Source organism: Pelmatolapia mariae, linkage group LG20, assembly GCF_036321145.2.
Source record: "Pelmatolapia mariae isolate MD_Pm_ZW linkage group LG20, Pm_UMD_F_2, whole genome shotgun sequence".
Classification (NCBI taxonomy): domain Eukaryota; kingdom Metazoa; phylum Chordata; class Actinopteri; order Cichliformes; family Cichlidae; genus Pelmatolapia; species Pelmatolapia mariae.
The window spans coordinates 38,576,147-38,596,211 of NC_086244.1; the positions used below are offsets into that span (position 1 = coordinate 38,576,147).

Consider the following 20,065-nt stretch of genomic DNA (forward strand, 5'->3'; position numbering starts at 1 on the left):
GAGCACTAGGTGCGGTGACTCCCAAGCTAAGCGAGTGGCTCCAGCAGATCCCGGGAACAACATCGGAGATCTCTGTCCAGAAGAGCGCAGTCCTGGGAACAGCTAAGATACTGCGCAGGACCCTCAAGCTCCCAGGCCTCTGGTAGAGGACCCGAGCTTGAAGGATAAACCGCCCGCAAGGGGGCGAGATGGGTGTATATACATATATATATACATACCTCACATTGCATGGCTAGCAGCAGAGGTATTCCTAGGCTCTTATATTACAAACCAGCACTGGTAAAATGTGACATATTTTAAGAAGAGTTACATTTTTCCCAATCAACAATGATGTTCAGTGAAGGAGGTACAGCACCTATGTGGACAGTGTTTTTTGGAGTCCTGTCTATTCAAGATATAAGGATACCATACCACTGCAGTAGAGGCTTGACAGGGTCAACACATGATCACTTAACAAGAACATAAACCTTTATTTTAGCCTACAGACGTGTGACATGTGTCTCTTGATTCTCGGCACTAAAACAAACACATATTGTCAAAAGTAAATGTTCCTCCAAAATAACTACATACGCAACAATATTACACAACTTTACAAGAACTTTATTTCTTGAGTTGAAAACTTTTAACTTAGCTGGTATTATGTTGTTTCCATAGTATTACTTTGATCTGTAACAGTAATTCATTTAATACAGTGCTGAAAGTGATATTAGAAAAACTAAAAGAGTTCCTCTGCTTGATGTCGGGCCAGACAAAACCTCTTAGCTCCACTGACATGTCTGTAGTGGCTTAATTAAGATTCTGCTCACATTTCAACCACAAGAAGGTACGGAGAGCATGTCTGACATCCAGTAATTTGAACAAGATGAGTCTGTGTAATGTTTTTTTAAGTGAATGAGGCCCAGCGTTACCAAGACAAATTAGGATCTATATTAAAGCCGTCACTGTATTTGGTATTTGTCAAACTTGCAAGTTCATGTCTGGGAGCCTGCTCAGTTTTCAAGGAGTCATTTTAGTGTAAAGTAAAAGAAGTAAAATCATCTTTACATTTGAAAAAAATAAATGATTGGCTTGTTTTGGAGTAGAAGGACTCGCGTGCTGGCCACCTCTCTCCCTCTACCTTTCGCTGCTTTTCATACATGTGACCTTACACTATAACATCCTCTCACCCGTTTGTGCAGGCGATGTGTGTCCTCTGTACCGTGTGCCAGCCTTTGTGTGAGCGTGTTGCAGCAGGTGTCACCCAGTGCTGCATGTTCTCGGCTCTCCAGACGGGTCTGAGTCAGCAGAACAGACCAGACCTGACACACGGACTGACCCCACTGCTCCTTCCTGTACAGTAACAGAGACGCGCATCGAGATTATGGCACGATCACGCACGTCAGACCCATGAGAGGAAGAGAAAAGACCCAAATGTATAAACACACACAACTGATGCAGCCTCACTTTTTTGTTTTATGAGTAAACCTCTCTGTGAGTTTGTCAAGGGCTCGTGCATATTCAGACTCGATGTCACCCCGACGGCGGAGAAACTCAGACAGGTCTGAGAGCTGCTGCTGTTTCACCTCCACCTGAGAGTCTAAAATCTTTATCTGGTCTGTCAGCTGGGCCCGCAGGTCTGAGATGCGAGGGAGATGGAGACAGGGGAGACAAAAAATAGATTAGACACCGAAGTAAACACATGCTCACAACCTCTAACAATCACAGCAAATGTAATTACCTGCTCAGCCAGTGCATAAAATACAGTATGTACCTGATGTCCAACTGAATCACTAAATAAAGGTTTGGAAACGAACTTTAAACACACACAGGGAGGATAAACTGTGTTGCTTTCTAACGCTTTAAATAAACAAAATTAAAGAAAAAAACACTGAAAACAACCTATACAATACTCTATAGTAGCTTTTGAATCACAGTTATAAAAATCATAATCCTTATTTATTTTCCTGTGCTTATGTTATTTTAATAACCTTTGGATTATTAACAAAAATTTTAATGTGGATAATTGCACAGTCCTATTAGGGGCATCTGTCTTCACTGACATTATAAATAGAAAAAAATACTGAATAAGGAGTTTGTGACTTATATTGGCTTATTACTACTACATGCACTCAGACACTTTACCAGGTGCAACCTCTCGCTTACCTAAATATCCAATCAGCCACTCACAAAGCAGCAACTCACTGCATTTAAACATGTAGATGCAGACAATATGAGCATCCGAAGTTCAAACATGAGCATCAGGATGAGGACTTTAACCAGATTAAAACAGTGTTTACAGTCTTAAAAGGTGTTCTCACAAGGGCCAATCAGCTCAAACTTTTCATGTTTAAGGACATTTTGTACATTTTTAAAAAAATTTTTTTGACTTTTAATTGCAAAGAATGAGAGTACGTCTACCACCACCACTCAAAGACAAGCATTCCCAGACACCAATAACAGAGGACAGGAAAAATAAAAACCCCTATCACAACGGCTCCTGAAGTACAAGCTGGAGACACACCGTGTCTCTGCACATTTGGAAATAATGCACGCACATTCACCATTAGTATATGAATCATTTCACTGGAATTCTTTCCCTCTAACACGGATAGAGGATCAATAATAATTCATGTCATGATCAGGTTTATAAAACGCAGCCAGTGGTGTGACTGATACAGCTGTTTGACTACCCCTGTAATGTGACAGTGATATACTAATTGTTATAATCATAACTATATGTATTACACACTAGCTTGTATGCAAACACAACTAAAGCAGTAGCACAGCGACCCAGTGCTGCTCTTTGCTCTAAAAAGGCTAATACAAACATCATTCTCTCAGAAAACACCACCTTCGCTTTGCTCTTTCACCTCGTCTGACTCACCCCCTGCCCCTCTACCCCCACCCTCTCATTGCTCATCCCTCTACTCCGCCCGCTCCTTCTTTCCCCTCTTTACTCTTTTTCCTCTGTCTTTGTGTGAGTACACAGCCCGGGGCTGACTGGATGTGAGGAGACAGCATCACTAATACTAGCTATAAATACACCCTTGTAGTACAGTACACAGAGCCAGGCAGCCACGGCATGAAGCCTCCAAATCACGACGCACACATGCGCACACACAAACACACAAAAACATGCTGGTGTCATGAGAAAACCTCATTACGCCAGCACTGGTCATTTTTTTGTTGTTTTGTTTTCACTTACACAAAAATGATTTGCTTCTTTCTAGGCAAGCTTTTCTGCTCTCCTCCCTTTACTCTGCATGGAGCTTAGGTTTGAGTACGCACGCATATGTTCAGATACTGTGTGTGTTATGTATATTTGTGTGGGTGTGTGTGGATGACTGCGCAGTGCACACATTCATGCATGACTGCCCGTGTGCTGTCTTGTGTGCAGTCATGTGTGCAGGCAAACGCACATGTACAAACACAAGCGTATACACGGAGACAAGCGCATGCATATTCACCTTTCATCTGCGATTCATACTCAGCCAGGCTCCCCTTCTCCCGCCTCAGCTTTCCGTGTGAAGTCATCATCTTCGATTCCCTGGCCCTCGTCTGTCACTGAGACGCTCCTTCCCGATAGCTTCTCGGAGCCTCGCAGTCCTTCCCCCTTTCTGAAACCTTGTAATCTCAGCTTCTGCTCTTGATCAGTAGCCTGTGACCTTTCACCCTTGACCCCTTGGCCTCACTGCTCTACAGCTGAGTGCAGTGCATCGGCATCAGTGTCGATTGGCTGCTCTTGGCGGGGATGTGAGTCAGGTCGATGCGTCCATGGAATCCCCTGGGTTTCCGATGTGAACGGTGATCCATAGGTGAGCTGGCCTGAGCAGTGGGCAGGGGAGAAAAAAAAAGATAGAAGTACAATGAGACTGGATATGGATGAGGAAAAAGGCAGCAGGAACAGATTTATGGAGGCCGCAATGAGAGAGTGAACGAATCAGAGGAAGTGGACACATGAGGGCAGGGTGACAAGACAGAAAGGGACAGTGACACCAGAGATGGAGATATAATAGGAGGGGTGGAGAGACAAGGGTGGTGCAGAGAATGGACAGTAAGAGGGCAGAGTGATGGGGATGTGAAGGATTAAGGACTGGGGTGGGAGGGAGATGAGAGGTGATGAGTAACACCAATAATGAAGGACAGTCGTAGCCTCGAGGTTGGTTGTTGGGGATGTCCGTGAAGGTAATAGGCAAGAAAATACCTCCAGTGATTCAGTGATTTTTTTTCTTTTCCAGAAGCGCATATATATAAATGCTGGTTAGAGAACAACCACACACTGGTCTATGTTTTTTTTTTTTCAATCACCTGTGGTTTGCTGATCTATTAATGACTTGTCATTCTTGGTTTGAGGGTTGGTTGGTGTTAAGAGGTGACCCCACTAACACAGCAAAGTCAGTGTATGTGCTACTCAGGCTGAGAAGAACATCAACCATCAGGTAAAAGACATAAAAATCTGTTGTGAGATCCCCTAATTCTGCTCCTCAACTTTAATCCGAGACAACTTTATTTATGAAGCACTATAGAGAACATTAGTTCAAGTTATACCCATTATAGTATTGTATACTTGTTATACCCATCTACAGGCATTAGTGAAACAAGAGGCCACCTTCGAGATGAAAAGGGATGCTAACGTGTAAGAGACAAAAAACTGCAGTTCCTAAAAATGGCCAGTAGAGGCCGACTCCAGAAGTGAGTCAATTCCCATTCCCATTTTAAATTTCCCAACAGTTGGACATTATTCACAGTCTCCTCTGAAAAAGCAAGTACACACTTACTGCTTCCATAGGAATTAAGTGTAACTTATGGGTAACTACTTAAGAGTGAGTAGCAGCCAGGTGGTGATAATCAAATGTACTTCATTAATTGATCAGTAGCCTGTTTGAGCACCTCTATAAAACCAGACGTTCTGGCAGTTTTCTGGTCTGGAGCATCCAGGTGTGTGTTCACACAATGTCACAATCTTCCCAGGAGCGGGTAGTCCAATAAATCCACCCCAAGGTCAGACTGTGCAGAGCTCACACAAACTGCCAAAAACCCAAGAACCACATCTCAGACAGTACAGGCATCATGTTAAATGAGAGTGCATGGAAACACAGCCTAGGTTTACAAAGTTGTATCTGAACAAACAACATGAAGAAACCACAAGACTTCTGTAATAACGTCTTCTGGACAGACCAGACCAAACTGGAGATGACTGGCTACAAAGCACAGCAACAACCAAACACAGCTTAACAGCGCAAACACCTCATCTCAGACATTGCTTATGAGTGAAAATGTAGCGCTTCCAGTCGATTTTAAGTGGAAACTCTGAGAATAGCCTGTTCCAGACAACATTATGTGTTCAGCATAAGTTACTGTGGTGATTTAGCTGGATGAAAAAGTTAGCCACTTCTCGGACACGGAAAACTTTGACTTTAAGTTCAACATAGCTAAAGCTCGACTGAAACTGGGCGATGCAACAGGACGATGATCCCAGCTAATCTAGAAAAGAATAGCAGAAAAAGAAAAGAAATAAGGGGCTATCATCCTGGCTAGTGGCATCTCTGAAACAACTGCAATTATGCACTAATAAAATATGTTTAACCTACTAGCATTTCCGATGCAGATGAACAAGAGTAGCAACATACAAATGTCCCGACGTGCACATCCCCAGCCTAAATATAGTTACTACTTCTTCCAAAATACTAAGACAGCGCCCTGACTTTGGGGTTTCATAAAAGGACTTCATGAAACAACAGTGGCTACATCCATCACATATATACAGTCTATGTTTGCTAATGATTTCTACTGTGCAAACAGGTGGTGTCTATTCCCTGCCTCAGTGTATTCGGTTAGTGGGCAGGTTATTCATTGGTTGAACCTCGTAATATCACACTTTGTTGGGTTTTAATAATGGCTACAAGCTGGTTCCTCCAACACAGAATAACCTTTTAAGCTTGGTAACTGGGTGAGGGTTTTTTTTTTTTACTTAAATCACCTTCTGGTCTAGTGCTCTTAATATTTAAACGTTTTTACCATTCACTGTGTAATATAAGGTCTGGTTATCTTTTGTTTTGTTTGTAGTCAAATCATAGTGCTGTGACATGTCATGTTCACAAGTTCACAATGTAAATATATTGTGCCTATGCATAACTAAACATACAGAGAAGAGAAGCCAACAGGAAAGAGACTGGGAGGAAATGACATATTTAGAGAATGCAAAGTGCGCTTGATTTTCTGTACTTTGAGGACGACTTTCAAGTCCTTCGAGGCTGTCAATGAAAATCGGTTTCTTACTCATCTCTCACTTTTAACTTCAACACACATGCAAGGAAGCACACACACACACCCATATATACAGAGGCAGCTTCATCCCCCACATCCTGTGTCAGTTTCTCAACAGGTTTCAGAACCCTGTGAAGAATACAAAAAAAAATCCTTCAGTGGAAATTGTTCCTCAATCCGCCACAAGCAATCAGTTGTGTTCAGTTCACAAAAGTAACTGAAGTTAAAAGACACCAGGTGGTTTAATGCAGTTTCATTTATACTGCAAAGTTAATACTGTTGATGCAGGTAGATTGTACGGCAGTACGGCACACTCAAGGAGATAAAAAACAAACAAGAAAACTGGCCTGGCATCTCTTCAATGCCATACCCTGCTATCATCACGAACGCCAACCACTTTTTGTCTTAACGACTGTTGTCAGACCTGTGCTTTCATTTCCTCCAAAAACAGTGCACTGAATGTGATCCAGACATAGTCAGTCATGGTTTCAAGTGGAGAGTAAATCTGGAAGCAGAGCGAACAAACGCGAAGAGAAAATCTGCAAATAAGACTCCAAGGGTCCCGAGACCTCTGGAGGCACAGGAAGCCTTCATCAGCGTGCGACCTTAATCTGCACAGAACAAAGCCACTGTAAATGATCTGAGGAGGAGAGAGGAGGGGATGTGAGGGATTCAGCAAAAGACGAGGGAAAACAGTGGGGGTGGGTGGCTGGCAAAAGGGGCGGCCGGGACAGAGAGACAGAGGTTAGAGGGGAGCAGTGTTTCATACTTAAAGTCAAGGTCACTGAATGAAAGAGGTCACGTGGTGCACGTGGTGAATATAAAGCAGACTGACGACAGGGCAGGATAAATGTGGTAGGGTGTCTTAGAGCTTTACTGCCATCGAGGGGGCTTCCTGCTAATGTCAGTTAAAGGAAAAAAGAAAAAGGGACACTAAGCAGAATCAATACAAGGATGATATTGTGTTAGATGTTATGCTGATACTGCACGGGGATTTCCTGACACTACTGTTAGCCAGCAACGATTTGCTATGTTGACCGTGTTACTGCGCAGAACTTTATGTTTTGCTATCTAATTGCAAATTGTAAGACTTCTCATAGCTGTCTCGGAGGAAAACCATCCCAAACCCCCCTGAACTCAGGACATAGCCAAACCGTAAAAACAAACAAAAAAAAAATCATAAAATCAAGTAAGGAAACATATGGGTGTCAGCCAGCGGGACCCTCGGCCAGATGATCTAACTTCCCGAAAAGCTGACTTTTGGGAACTATTAGGCTTCTGCTCAACAGCACTGCAGACACAGGTGCTGAAGCAGCGTCGTCACCACAGATGAATGCTGAAAAGCATGAATGCATGATCATGCCAAACACGATCATATGCTAATGTATGCTCCAGCTGTGCACTGACTGATGTGAAAGCCCAAGTCAGACAGAGTCAGGTGTGACACTGATCAATTGACGTGCTGATTGGAGAGCCTCCTTTAGATGCAATCAGGACCTGGGATAGGATGGAGCTGGTTGCAGCTTATACTGCAGGAGGAGTGAGTAGGATAAACACCAGCTAACAAAAATGTTAAATTACATGGCTTACAAAAAAAAAAGAAAAGTATAGACCCATATTGTGTCTGGCACGTCATATTATTGTGCAATGTGCAATGTAAATAAAGCATACTGATGAAACAGAATTTGCATAAATGAACAACAATCTGGACCTGTGGATGGAAAAATATAGCTGCGTCATGTATTTTTAACCATATATTGCTCCACACATAGGGAGGTAACCTAAATGAGGGATCACACCTTCGGCCAATTCTGTTTACTCATCATGATAAGTATTTCTCAGGACATGATCATAAATGTTTAATGGTCTAGAGGAAACCCTGATGATGTAATCAGAGTTATCTAAAGAGAAAGTGCATGCCACACATCGCGGGTGTGAAATTTAAAAATAAATAAATAAATAAAACTTCTGTAGTGGGCGGAAAGGGACTGAATAAAACCCGCTGTCCAGTCACGTTATGGTTCATGAAGAGCTTTCTCATATAACCAGCTGAATGTGTGGATATCTTAGAAGTCAGCTGCTTCCATTTTGACCGCTGTTTCTAAAAGTCGTCTGGTTTGAGTATCCCAGTTTTGTGAAAATGCAACACTGACTTTCTGTAGTAACTCTTTAAAGTGAGTTTTTGTAGCCTTTTTTTAAATTTTCACCTCTGTGACTACAAATCACAGCTGGAGGTTGACACATGCTAAAAGCCAACAGCAACTTCAACAGGTTTTACATTTCACCAAAGTAGATGAACTGAAAACTACACTTCCTTTATTGTCCACTTGATGCTGGCTCCAAAACTGAATCACTTCCCATTTGCTCCATTGTTAAAATGTCCAGCTTAAGCCTAGATTAAAAAAACAAAACAAAACAAAAGTTTTGCCTTCATCGTTAACCAAGGTATGGTGGACAATATTACCCATACTAGTAAGCTGTAAAATTAGAAATGCGTCTACTTTTGCTGGCAGGTTGCTTGACCTCTGCTGATTCCTGAACTCAACCAGCCTCAACCGTGTTTGTGTTGTTGGTGCCACTTGGCGGATTTTTTAAGAAAATTATCTGATCAATAATATGGCCTGCTGTGTGGTGCGGAGTTTCTTGCCCAAAAAGTTAATGATTCAGTTTTAGTGAGTGAAATGCTACGTAGCATTAATTAGCAGGTTTACAACCTGATGCACCTTGCTAAGCTTGCTAGCATTAACTAAAAACTTAGCACTTAGAACTCCCTTCCAGATATGGATCTACAAAATCCCCCCGCAAAGCACAGCAGAAGGTAAAATGCTAACGTTGGGGTTTCAAGCTACGGAGTCTAAAACCCAAGTGATGATATTGTGGCTACATCCATCTTTGATATACAGTTTTTTTTCTTAGACTCTACAAAAGAACAGCATTAGTGAATGGCTGAGTGTGACTTGCAGTGTAAAATGATTTGAGTCATCAAGATAACTAGAAAGGTAGTGGGTATCAACCGACTTTCAACTGCTGGAAGTTACCTTATTTGTCAGCCAACCGGCTGCATGATGGTAATTCTGAAACCACAGTATACAGCCAACGTGACTGCATCACAACAAAAGGTAGCACAAACTCATACCAACTCCAGGTCCATAACTTATTTAGAATCTGCCATGAGATTTAGGACACTATATTCGCCATGCAAAGTAGCCAAAATCCAGGTTTGTTTGCTTCTTGCCAGAGTTTCTCTACACTCCTGTGTACCCTGTGAAGTGCTGCTTGTGCAGAAACTTCCACAGCAAACAGGAAACTGCATAATAGTATGCTACCACAGGTTTTTTTTCCTCTCACAACCATCTGTAGAGAATTACTCTGTTACCTGAAAATCTCACCAAAAGTTTTAAGCAGCAGCTTAATCCTGGCTCGCGTCACTGCCAAAAACACACAGCACAGGGTCAGCTAGTTTCAAGGTGGTAGAGGAGAACCACACGGAATTCATCCCATAAAAGAAAGTGCGGCCAGCAGTCCACTAAGTACCGCACAGAGCAAAAAGATTTACATTTGCAAAAGGACATACATTTTTTCTGGCAGTAGCACAGTAGCCATATTATACACATGGCAGGCGCCTTTTAGATTCTGGCATGATACCTAATTGCAAAAGCACTGAGAGTAACTGTGAAACAGACAGGGCTACAAAACCAAAGCCAAGGGGCACAGAAAGATTTCCACTCATGTCCTGCCACGGCTGACTTTAATGCAGAAGATCATTTACAGGCAATGTTTGTGGAATGCATACCTGTAGATCCCGTCAGATATCAAAAACAGGAGAAAAAAAAAAGGTGAAATGAAACAGTTGGGCAGTGTGAGGGGGTGGAAGGCTGTCAGGCCACATCCGCTCCTCAGGCACAGCTGAAACTGCCTGAGCACAGCGCTGAAACCTTCTCTAAGTGAGATAATTAATCAGCACTTTAGGTTTAGTTCTACTGATATTTTTGCTCCTCGGGTCTACAGTACTGAAAGAGAAAATCTCACTGCTGTAATATAAAATCAGGGACATTTACACAAATATCTCCAACTGCTGCTAAATCTAACTACAGAGTTTTTTTTAAGATATGCATATATATTAATAGTAAGCATATTTGAGGCCACTTTCCATTTCCATTGTTCTACATTTACGGAAACAAAACTACTTTTGACTCCACCATCTTTCAGCCAGACCTGCTATTACAAATTTGAAGTTATGGTCATAAAATAGTTATAAAGCAGGTCCACCCTACCTGACATACATTCACCTATATTGAATTGGTTAAAGCATATGACTGCATCAATAGATAGAAAGTAAAATTACTGTTAAATTGTTCTGCATCCTTTGGGTTAAAATGACTGTGACCACATGTGGTTTCAAATTCTGTGGAAAAAGTGTCACGCCTGATTTCCTGTAATGTCACTTAAGTGTCCGGCACAGCTCATTGGCAAATCAACACATGAGGGAAGTGGAGTAGGTCAAAATTAGCACCACGTTATGCATGTGCAAGCACAGCAAACACGCTTGAAGCACACCACTGTCTGTGCAGTTGTTTTGATGCAGTGAAAGCAAGGACGCTCGTGTTGCCATCTGAGGTCAGGGATTTGCATCTTAGATCAGGCCAACCTGTGAGCCGGAAGGGCTACGATTTCAATCAACGTGAGAATTTCAAGTTTTATCATGATCCCAGTACAGCAATGTCGCTCTCGAATCTGTAGCTCCTCCTGGGTTTAACTAAAGGTAAACTCATCAAATAAGAAAACAAAACACACCAACCGGCTTCCTACATAAGCTTTTGAGCTTGCTGTGTCTGTACTCAAGCTGCTGTCTTACATTACCATCACAATCTTTGTTGCTGCACTGTGAACCAACAGCACAAAGGGAGCGCTACTTTGCAGATGCCTCTGAGAAGCTTGTTTATCTGCGTGCCTTAATAACATAACATGAAAATAGCTGTGAACACCTTATAGGTGAGAAGCCCAGCAGGTGGGATTTAAGGTTCCACAGCTCCATCAGCACTGGTGTTTTGTTGTCTTTAACAGTGGCTGTAAATCACCCCATATGGTCAAGGCACAGTGGCAGGGCTCCACACAATGGCCACATAAACACCTCAGCATAATTACACAAGCACGCAAACACGCACACTCTCTCTCACACACACTCACACTCATATACAGAGCATCAACAGTGAAAATGGTGCACACTGTATTACATAATTGATACTCCTCTAACAGCCAGTAGCTCCATTTGTCCACTTACAAACCCCCCAAGAGGACACAGTGTCCATTTAAGACACCAAACTATATATAAACACACAGACATATTCACTTCAGTCACGCATGCTCACACACACAGGTTGTTTCTGGATTTATGAGCAGCATGACAGCCGTACATACCTCACTTTGTGGTCCTCTTCGGTCTCTTTCTATGTGTTCCTCAGCTCTCCACCTCTCTTTACATCCTTCGCTCTCTTTCTACCATAGACACACACACACATACACACACACACAGACAGTGTGTTTGAATCTGACAGATTTCTCTCAGCTCAGTACTCTCCTCCCTCTCTCTCTCTATTTCTCAGGGACACACACACACAGACTCGCTCACTCAAAAAACAGCCCTCCCTCTCTCCCGCCTTTCTTTCTTCCTTCCCTCTCCTGCCAAATAGCCTCTCCTCTCGCTCACTCACTCGCGCCAGAGCTGCCTCTCTCCTCCCCACTCCCTCCCTCTCTCCCTCTCCGCCGTGCGAAGCGGCGCAAAAAGCCACGCCCCCGCGCTCTCTCCTCTCCTCTGGGCGGCTATAAATACCGCTGCTGCTATGAATATACCGTCTTTCTCCCTCAGCATCCCTCGCTCCTGCTCTCTCTCCCCCTGCATCCATCCTTCCCCCTCACCTACACTGCACTACCCTCCCACCCCCACCAATCTTTTTCTAAATGTTTCCTAATGACCTTGTATTATTTTCCCTTGCAGCACACGACAGCATCCTTTTATTCCCCCCACACACCTTACTGTCATGCAAGATGCAACCGTTGACACACAAAAACACAAAAAGGGCCACAGGATCACATAAAAGGCAACCACAGACAGGAGCGATTGGTACTACCAGTCTCTTTTGCTTCCTGTCTATCGTGTCGGATGTGGTGCGTATCCCCCCCTTCCTCCTGACAGCTCAGAAAAACACGCTCGGATCGAGAGACGCGCACCGACAGCAGATCGCACCGTACTCCGCTGCACAAATTAATTCTACCTTCATCACTAATAGCATTAACACCTGCTCGATGATGAGTCAATCTGCATGTAGCCATGATTAATGGACACCCCTGTAAGAATGCAATAAGTCCCCATGAAATCCATTATGTTAGATGAGTGAACGAGCGGGATATTCTGCACATTTCTTCCACGCGTTCCAGCTTTTATCTGATGAATGCAGGAGGATGAATGCAGTGTAGTAATAATATGACATGGATAAATGATGCTCCTGCACCTGCAGAAGTTGACTGATTTAAAAATAAATAAAAATAAAATAAAACCAGAGGATGGATCTTATACTTTCAGTACAGTAGGTATTATGAACGCTGAGCAACATCCTGTCTCTGCTCTTCCTCACTGGCAGCAATATTGTTGGGGAATGAGGTTACTAACATCTGGAGCAAGCGCGTTATGTGCACCAAGGGTGCACTTAAACAGAATCAAATCTTCGCCTGCAGGCTGTATAGTATGTCACGGACGTAATTAATCCTCCACCACCAGCACCACCACTGCTGATGTGCTACAACTTCAAATGAAACCTACCAACAACAAAAAAAAGAAAGAAAGAAAAGGAAATGTGAGGAGCACACAGACAAAGAATCCCTTCTGACTGAAAAGGCTGTAGATCATACACATCCTGCCTCATTATTGATACCAGCAGATAAAGGAAACCACAGGGTGCCTATGCAATGCCATATAAGGTAACCCCTCATCTTATGTTGCTTCTCTGAGTGCTGTGTAGCACTTTTGATAGATGCCTGTGAGATAAGTGTCAAAATTGCTGCTAGAATAACAGAAAAGTAATCTTACCAGCACATAAAGATGTGACTGTAAATGTAAAAAAAAATAAATTAAAAAATGCTCTCGCGCCTTGTAATTAGCATTTCAATTTTGGCTGTTTGAAATCAACACAGTGCTGACGACTGAAATGAAGAGAAATGACAGGAAAGACTCAGAAGTGATGGGCAGTGTGAACAGCTTTATTTCCATTAATTGTAAGGGAGCTGATAATGTTTTGCCCCAAACTGTTTGGTGCACAGTATGCAATTATGAGTCACCAGCTCAGAGTCAGCGTGACAGCATGAGTGTGAGTGTGGAGGATTATGTGTGAGATTGTGCTGCGGAGGGTCAAAACCGAGCATAGGGTTAGTTCAGGCGGGCCACTTAAATCAAGCTCAGCTGAGACCCTTCTACACAGTTAATTGACAAATCTCAAATAGGGCACGCTATTTAAGCCGGTTCAGTCTGCCCACGGTTACTGTGCATCTACAAGCCGCTTTGCAACCCACCTCCACTCCTGCCTCTCTTATTTTAATGCCATGTCTGACTCAATTAGTGTCATATCCGTTGTCCTTAATGCCTGCTCTGTTCTTGCTGCTGGCCTCCCACCTTTGGCTTTCCATACTCATGTATGGCAGGGAGTTGCCAGAATATAAGTTACAGTGGATTTGAAATCATCTTTTGTCTATAACAGTCCTGATGGATCTGTATCTACATTTTGAGAGGATGTAGCAACGCAGCTGCATTTTTTTAAAACTGTTTCCTCAATCCCTGGGTCAGTGCCAGGGCTGCTTGCAGGTCCTGTTTCGTGTGTGCATGAGTCTTTAGAGAGTGCGTCAGGGCTTTGTGCAACTCCCCGGGGGCGACCAGGTTGAGTCTCAGCATCGAGTGGACCAGCTGGGAGCGAGCGTTGCCGATGAAAGAGTGCGACAGGAAGGATGCGAGCCCTCCTCCTCCTTTCATGGTGTAGAGAGGGACTCTGACCATTCCCAGGACCTGGAGTCAGGCAGAGAAAGAAGGTGGTGAGGATCAGAGCATGAGATCAGGTAAATCGCTGCAATCCGTCACTCTGGAAGGACACATTACCTCCAAACCGTGATCTGCTGCAGTGGATGCAGCTGCCCTCTCCACCTCCCTAATCTGCTCTTCATCCATCTTCTTCACGTAAAAGTGAGTGATAAGACGTGAAGAGGAGGAGGGGGAGGAAGGAGGTGCATAGCAAGAATCCACATGATCTTCAACAGAGATTGGCAAAGCCAGGCCCAGCTCTTCTGACAATTCCCTGCTAAGCCCCGACTCAAGGGTCTCCTCCGAAGGGTTAACGAGCCTGAAGTGTGAGAATCAAAGGTCAGCAACAGATGTGAAAGTAGATAAACGATGTCAGAGGCACTGCTCTCCTGACAATAAATCACACTAATTGAAAGGCTAATTCAATTTAAAGCCCTAAGTTAGTTTGCCCAGGTGATGGTGCTGATCACTTCTCCTTCAAGTCACTAGATTTCGAGTCTCATCTTAGAAAATGGGGAAAAAAATATAGTAACAAAAGCTCAACCTGAACTGTTACAATAACAATATACCGGACATAATGGACGAAATGCACAAAGGTTAAAGATACAGTTTCACTGTGTTTGACAGTGCGCAAAGATAAAAACATTTGCCAAAGTGATCAGAGTGAGGTTTGTATCCAGAAGAGCACAAGTACAACAAAAGGAAAGCAAAAGGTAACAGCTAGCGGGATGTTAAATGCCTAAAAGCAAATCGCTTTGGATATTAGCCAACAACCGTTTTATATGGAACACTCGCTTATCAACAGCTCTGTGTGATTCTAACATATCAAGTTTGTCACGTTTTCTATTTTTTTATATTTCAGAGCAGTTTATAGGCTTCTATAAAAATCTCTGAAGGAGTTTAGGTGTGTTTTGTACTGTTGCCATAGTGTCAAAGGATTGGTCAACATCCAGACGCACATTTCCATTATCATTAGGAGAACACCGACAACTAAGAGCAGCTCTTTAGAGAGGTTCTTAACCCTCGTAAATGTCACTGGAAGAGACAGAAAAGGCCACTTGCTGTCGTGCAATTAACTGAAGTGACCGCTGCTTTTACATGTATCGTGTCTCAGCAGGTCACTCTCTAACAAAGCTGTGTGGACAGAACTGTGACTGGGCACAGTTGGGAGTCCTCTTTCTTTTAACACGTTTATTATCATTATTGGTATCATTATCAATCTTTGTTACGCTTACTGAGTATTTTCTGCTGTGGTGCTTGGATTCTTTTGTTTTTTTCCATAGAACATGAGTGATAACTCATGCACAGCTTAATTGTGGCCCCACAATTAATAATAGGTTAAAATGGTGCTATTATGCATGTCCATATTAACATGGCTAAAGATTTAAATAATGAGGAAAGTGTGAGTTAAGGCAATCCTCATTAGCCTACAGATCAGGCTTCAGTGTTTCTATAAGGATCCGAGAGCGGGAACAGGCCCACCCACGTACCGTTAACAACATCTCTTCGTGAGGGGCAGCCAATCAGAAGAAAGTTGTCTGAAAGGGAGGGTGAACTTAAAGGGACAGTAGCTAAAACTGTGGCTACATAGAGGTTCAGTATAAGAAGAATGACTATTTTGAATTGTGAATCATGCAGAGCTACTATAGTAGATCAAGTCAGTTAAAAAAACAAAAATGGAAATAAGCAGTAGAGGGCTCCTTTGATGATGCGAGACGAGTCTAGTGCAGAATGAGCTGTGGTTCAAATAAACTCAAACTTTGCAAGCAGAGAAAAGTAGTTTGAGATGATTTTGCTTCCAACTTGGCACTGCTGCAGAGGGCAGTGACCCAGATGCTGCCTACAACAAATATATGGCTAAAAATAACCATGAAATGTAGTGACACACTGTGTCAATACACAGACTTCAAAGAGCTCAGAAATTAAAAAACATTTTTTTTTTAGAGAAATGCAGCCGTATAACCACATTTCAATAGAACAGCCATCTGTGGCACAACCTGCTCTAATGTAATTCTGGTATAACCTCAAACTCAAAATCAGCCAATAACTATTTGTTTGACTGGTCTAAGGCATAAGAAAGCCAAAGAAACTCACAAACTCTCACTCAATTTATCCAGGCATGTAGAATCAGTCACAGTGCCAACAGACTGATGATTTGAAGATATTAGTTTAGCATTCATAAGCAAAAAACCCCAAAACAAAAACATTTTGTCGCAAATAAAATGTAAATTTGTCATTTGAGCTGACGATGGCCACTGATATAAAGTGCACAGACTGCCTCCAAAAGGGCGACATGAATGTTTGTTCCAAATTGCACATCGGAATTAACACCTTCAAGTCTGAGACCATGGTCCTGAACTGCAAAAGGGCGGAACACTCAGGGATGAGTTGTTGCCCTAAGTATATCAGGATCTAGTTTACAAGCGAGGGTGAGTGAAGCAGCAGACTGGCAGATGGATTTCTGTGGCGTCTGCAGTCATACAGATGCTGTACAGGTATTCTGTGATAAAGAAAGAGCTGAGTGTGAAAGGAAAAGTGTGAGTTTACTGGTTGATCTACGCTTCTGCTCTCACTTATGACCACAAGTTCTGGGTGGAGGCAGCGGAAATGAGCTTCCTTCAAAGGTTGGCCCCTTGGCCAAAGAGTTTGAGGAACTTGGACATTTAGGACGCACTCAGAGTATAGCCTCTACTCCTACACATCAAAAGGAACCAGTTAAGGTGGTTTGGGCATGTCCTACTGACAGAAGATGCCAGGGCAGTCCCAGGACACAGATCATGTGTCTTGGCTGGCTTGGGAATGCCTCGGAGTCCCACCCAGATGAGAAGGAGGAACTGGCCGGGGAGAAAGAGAGGGGACTTGTGCTTAGACTGCTGCCCCTGTGACTCTGACAAAAAATGGATGGATGTGTATGAATGCCTGCACAAGTCTAACAGCTAACTTGAGTAGCAGACCAAATTTACACAACTAACTAGTGTTTTGGATGTTTAGTGTTGCCAGGCAGTACACGTTTTTGAAAGATTTCTTCATACACCACCTGCAGCAGTATATTAAAAACAGAGGCTACACAATTCATATGTAGTTGTATCAATAGAGCTTTCCACTGTTGCTATTTGCTGACGTAGTTTTCCCTTGTTTTGCATATGTCTCTATCATTTTTCAGCCCTGTCTCCTTGCCTCCTCGTTATATAATTTCACTGTGCTGGCAAATGAAACGCCAGAGATCCTGGCAGCGACTACAGTAAATCACAGATACAAAGGCACAAGTGATTCATTTAGCAGAATACTAATTAAGCAGTATGTGACAATCTCAATCTTTACAAATAGGGGTTTAAGGCAAGATAAGTCGCTTTAAACAAGAAGCCGTCAGGCACATTTTATCATCGCCAATCCTTGCAGGACGAGGATTGTAGCATCAGTGTTTGAATGTTTGTTCTGAGCTGTAAAGGGTTTCTTTTTTCTTTCTTCTGTGAAGAACAAGAAGGCTTTACAAACCAAAAGCTAAAATGTACCTATGTTTGCAAGGAGCAAAAGCAGCACCAGGAAAGACTCACCCGCCAGGGAAACCCAGCAGACCGTCAAAGCGCATCTGCATCTGTGGAAGTGACACACAGAAATATGCGTGTTCACTCAAAGAGGCAGACATGTAAAGGTGTGTGTGTGTGTGTGTGTGTGTACACTGAAATGTTAGAGTAGCTCAAATGACACACACACACACACACACACACACACACACACACACACACACACACACACACCAGTATGATATATTTGATGGGAATTCTTCCAAACAGCTGAGCTTTCGTGTCAGCGTAGAGCATCACATGGCACGCATGCCTGCAGCCCGAGCATGCCAATGCCTCCGCCCTCGACAGCTGTCCACTCGCCATCTACAAGCATACACACAAACACAGTGCTAAATTATACAGTCACAGTTCAGTGCTTCCTGAACACACTGGCTGGATGCCCTCTTTTGCCATGTGCTACCAAAGTGACATCATCCTATTATAGCTGCTCTTTTTGGTCATTTGTTCTCCCTCATATGCTGAGCCAACAGACCTTAATGAAACCTACTGATTAGCTGGAAGGCCTGTGGGCTTGTATGCAGAAAAAAAACAAGACAGATCTGAGTGACTTGCATTGGGAAAGCTTTAGCTCCCTCTACTGGGGTGGAGTAAACTGTCGAGTGAGATAATCCCTGTTCCATAGTGAACTTTTCCTCAAAATTTGGAATATGATTATGAATTTTGACACAGTTGCCTTTCACCCAGTATCATCACCAAGTCAGCACAGAAACGGCAAGTCTATTTTCTGAGGATATGGAGGAGTATGTGAGACTGAGAAGAAAGACAAATGAGCTGGGATTGATCAGAGATGTGTGTGAGACTTGCTGAAAACTACAACAAATGGTTGCAGGCTGTTCCAGCAAAAGGGAATCACAACTGACTATTAGCATTGGGGAGGGAATTAATTTAGATCTTGGTGGTTTTCATTTTTATGAAATAATTTTGTTTCTGTGTGCAAAGTAAAACAATGTAAGCATACAAAATCAAACAATTACTGGGGGGGGGGGAATAACTGTCCTCATCTGTATTTCCTCAGATTAATGTATTCTTTGGTTAGCTTTTTAAAATTCTTTATACTTCATTATAATTGAAACAGGCTGTCATTTAAAAATGGACTAAACATGCTTTGCTCAATGTCAGTTATTTAATTTAGATTTTTTTTCAGGTTCAGTCTTTTCTACTTTAGTCTCTAACTGGAAAGATTATGCTAAATCCTCAGCAGCCAGGGTTAGTGTTGTATATTAGCAAACCATATGGGCACCACCGACTTGAGAACCACTACAGAGAAGAGCAAATTAAGACTCAGTGAGTCAGAATATTTTTAGTGAAAACCAACAATGAGCAGCATTAAAACACGCTCTGAAATCAAGGTTTTTATGATTGAAGTATGACTGCCACCTTCTGACAGTGGTAGAACATTACATCCAAACAATGTTGATTCGTCCTTTTCACCGAGCAGTCGTCTCTATATGCCAGTATGACACACAGGCATCAGTATCATCTTCAGACAACAATGAAATTATTTTTTATTAAAAAATAAATAAATTATTTAATATTGACACGTGTATGCATTGCACGAGCTGGAGATGGAAACCTTTTTTGTCGAGGTCTTTAATCTTGTCAAACTATATGACATACGACCACTTGGTGAAAATGACGAATCTGCGGATCCAACATCTGAAACACGGAGAATGGAATATGTAAACAAATCCAACCAGTTAACATAAAAAACAGTTAACCTGCAACACCGGCACTCTCCGTTGCGCTTACACTTCCCCATCGTTTAGCAAGCTAAAATGCGCGGTAAAGGCTGGGTAAGCATGGACGTTATAAACATGAGTATATTTCCCCAGCATTAAGTTCTCTTAATAACTGTGTTTCTATTTGTTTATTTAAGGAGCCTTGATGTCTTAATTAACATTCAAACACTGTTATCGTATACTTTATAAATTATTTTCTTAATATTTTGACATAATAGCAACACGAAATGAAGGTTAGTGCCGCGTTTGGTTTTGTTTTTTAATTTCGGTCAAACAATATTACTTCTAATCAAAAATTAAGTAAACCCGCTAGTTTAATAAGTCACACGCATTTACCTCTGTTCTACATTAAATGCTGTCTCATTCTTCAGTCAGCAGTGCCTTTTCAAAACTTCTGGCTTTTCCGATGACGTTCTGGCCGTTGATTGGCT

General features: G+C 42.5%; 2 protein-coding genes across 3 annotated transcripts in view; both read right to left on the minus strand.

Moving 5' to 3' along the window:
• The window catches only part of LOC134618335 (SLIT-ROBO Rho GTPase-activating protein 3-like), a 35,322-nt gene extending 23,417 nt beyond the window's left edge, over positions 1-11,905 (minus strand). The window contains exons 1-4 of one of the 2 annotated variants that reach the window (XM_063463705.1): positions 11,665-11,905; positions 3,447-3,804; positions 1,444-1,615; positions 1,167-1,329 (exon numbers count right to left, since the gene is read on the minus strand). In XM_063463705.1, coding sequence (XP_063319775.1) covers positions 1,167-1,329; positions 1,444-1,615; positions 3,447-3,516 — 405 coding nt within the window. In that variant the 5' untranslated portion in view covers positions 3,517-3,804; positions 11,665-11,905. The remainder of the gene's footprint in view (positions 1-1,166; positions 1,330-1,443; positions 1,616-3,446; positions 3,805-11,664) is intronic. The other variant, XM_063463706.1, reaches the window with a different exon arrangement.
• A 1,584-nt stretch (positions 11,906-13,489) lies between these two features.
• zgc:103759 (U8 snoRNA-decapping enzyme) lies at positions 13,490-20,051 on the minus strand. Its single transcript, XM_063464474.1, has 5 exons — positions 19,971-20,051; positions 18,067-18,198; positions 17,863-17,903; positions 14,387-14,627; positions 13,490-14,296 (listed from the first exon to the last, which is right to left on the minus strand). The coding sequence occupies exons 2-5, from the start codon at positions 18,196-18,198 to the stop codon at positions 14,051-14,053; spliced, it is 660 nt and encodes a 219-aa protein (XP_063320544.1). The 5' UTR covers positions 19,971-20,051; the 3' UTR covers positions 13,490-14,050.
• Between the last annotated feature and the right edge of the window lie 14 nt (positions 20,052-20,065).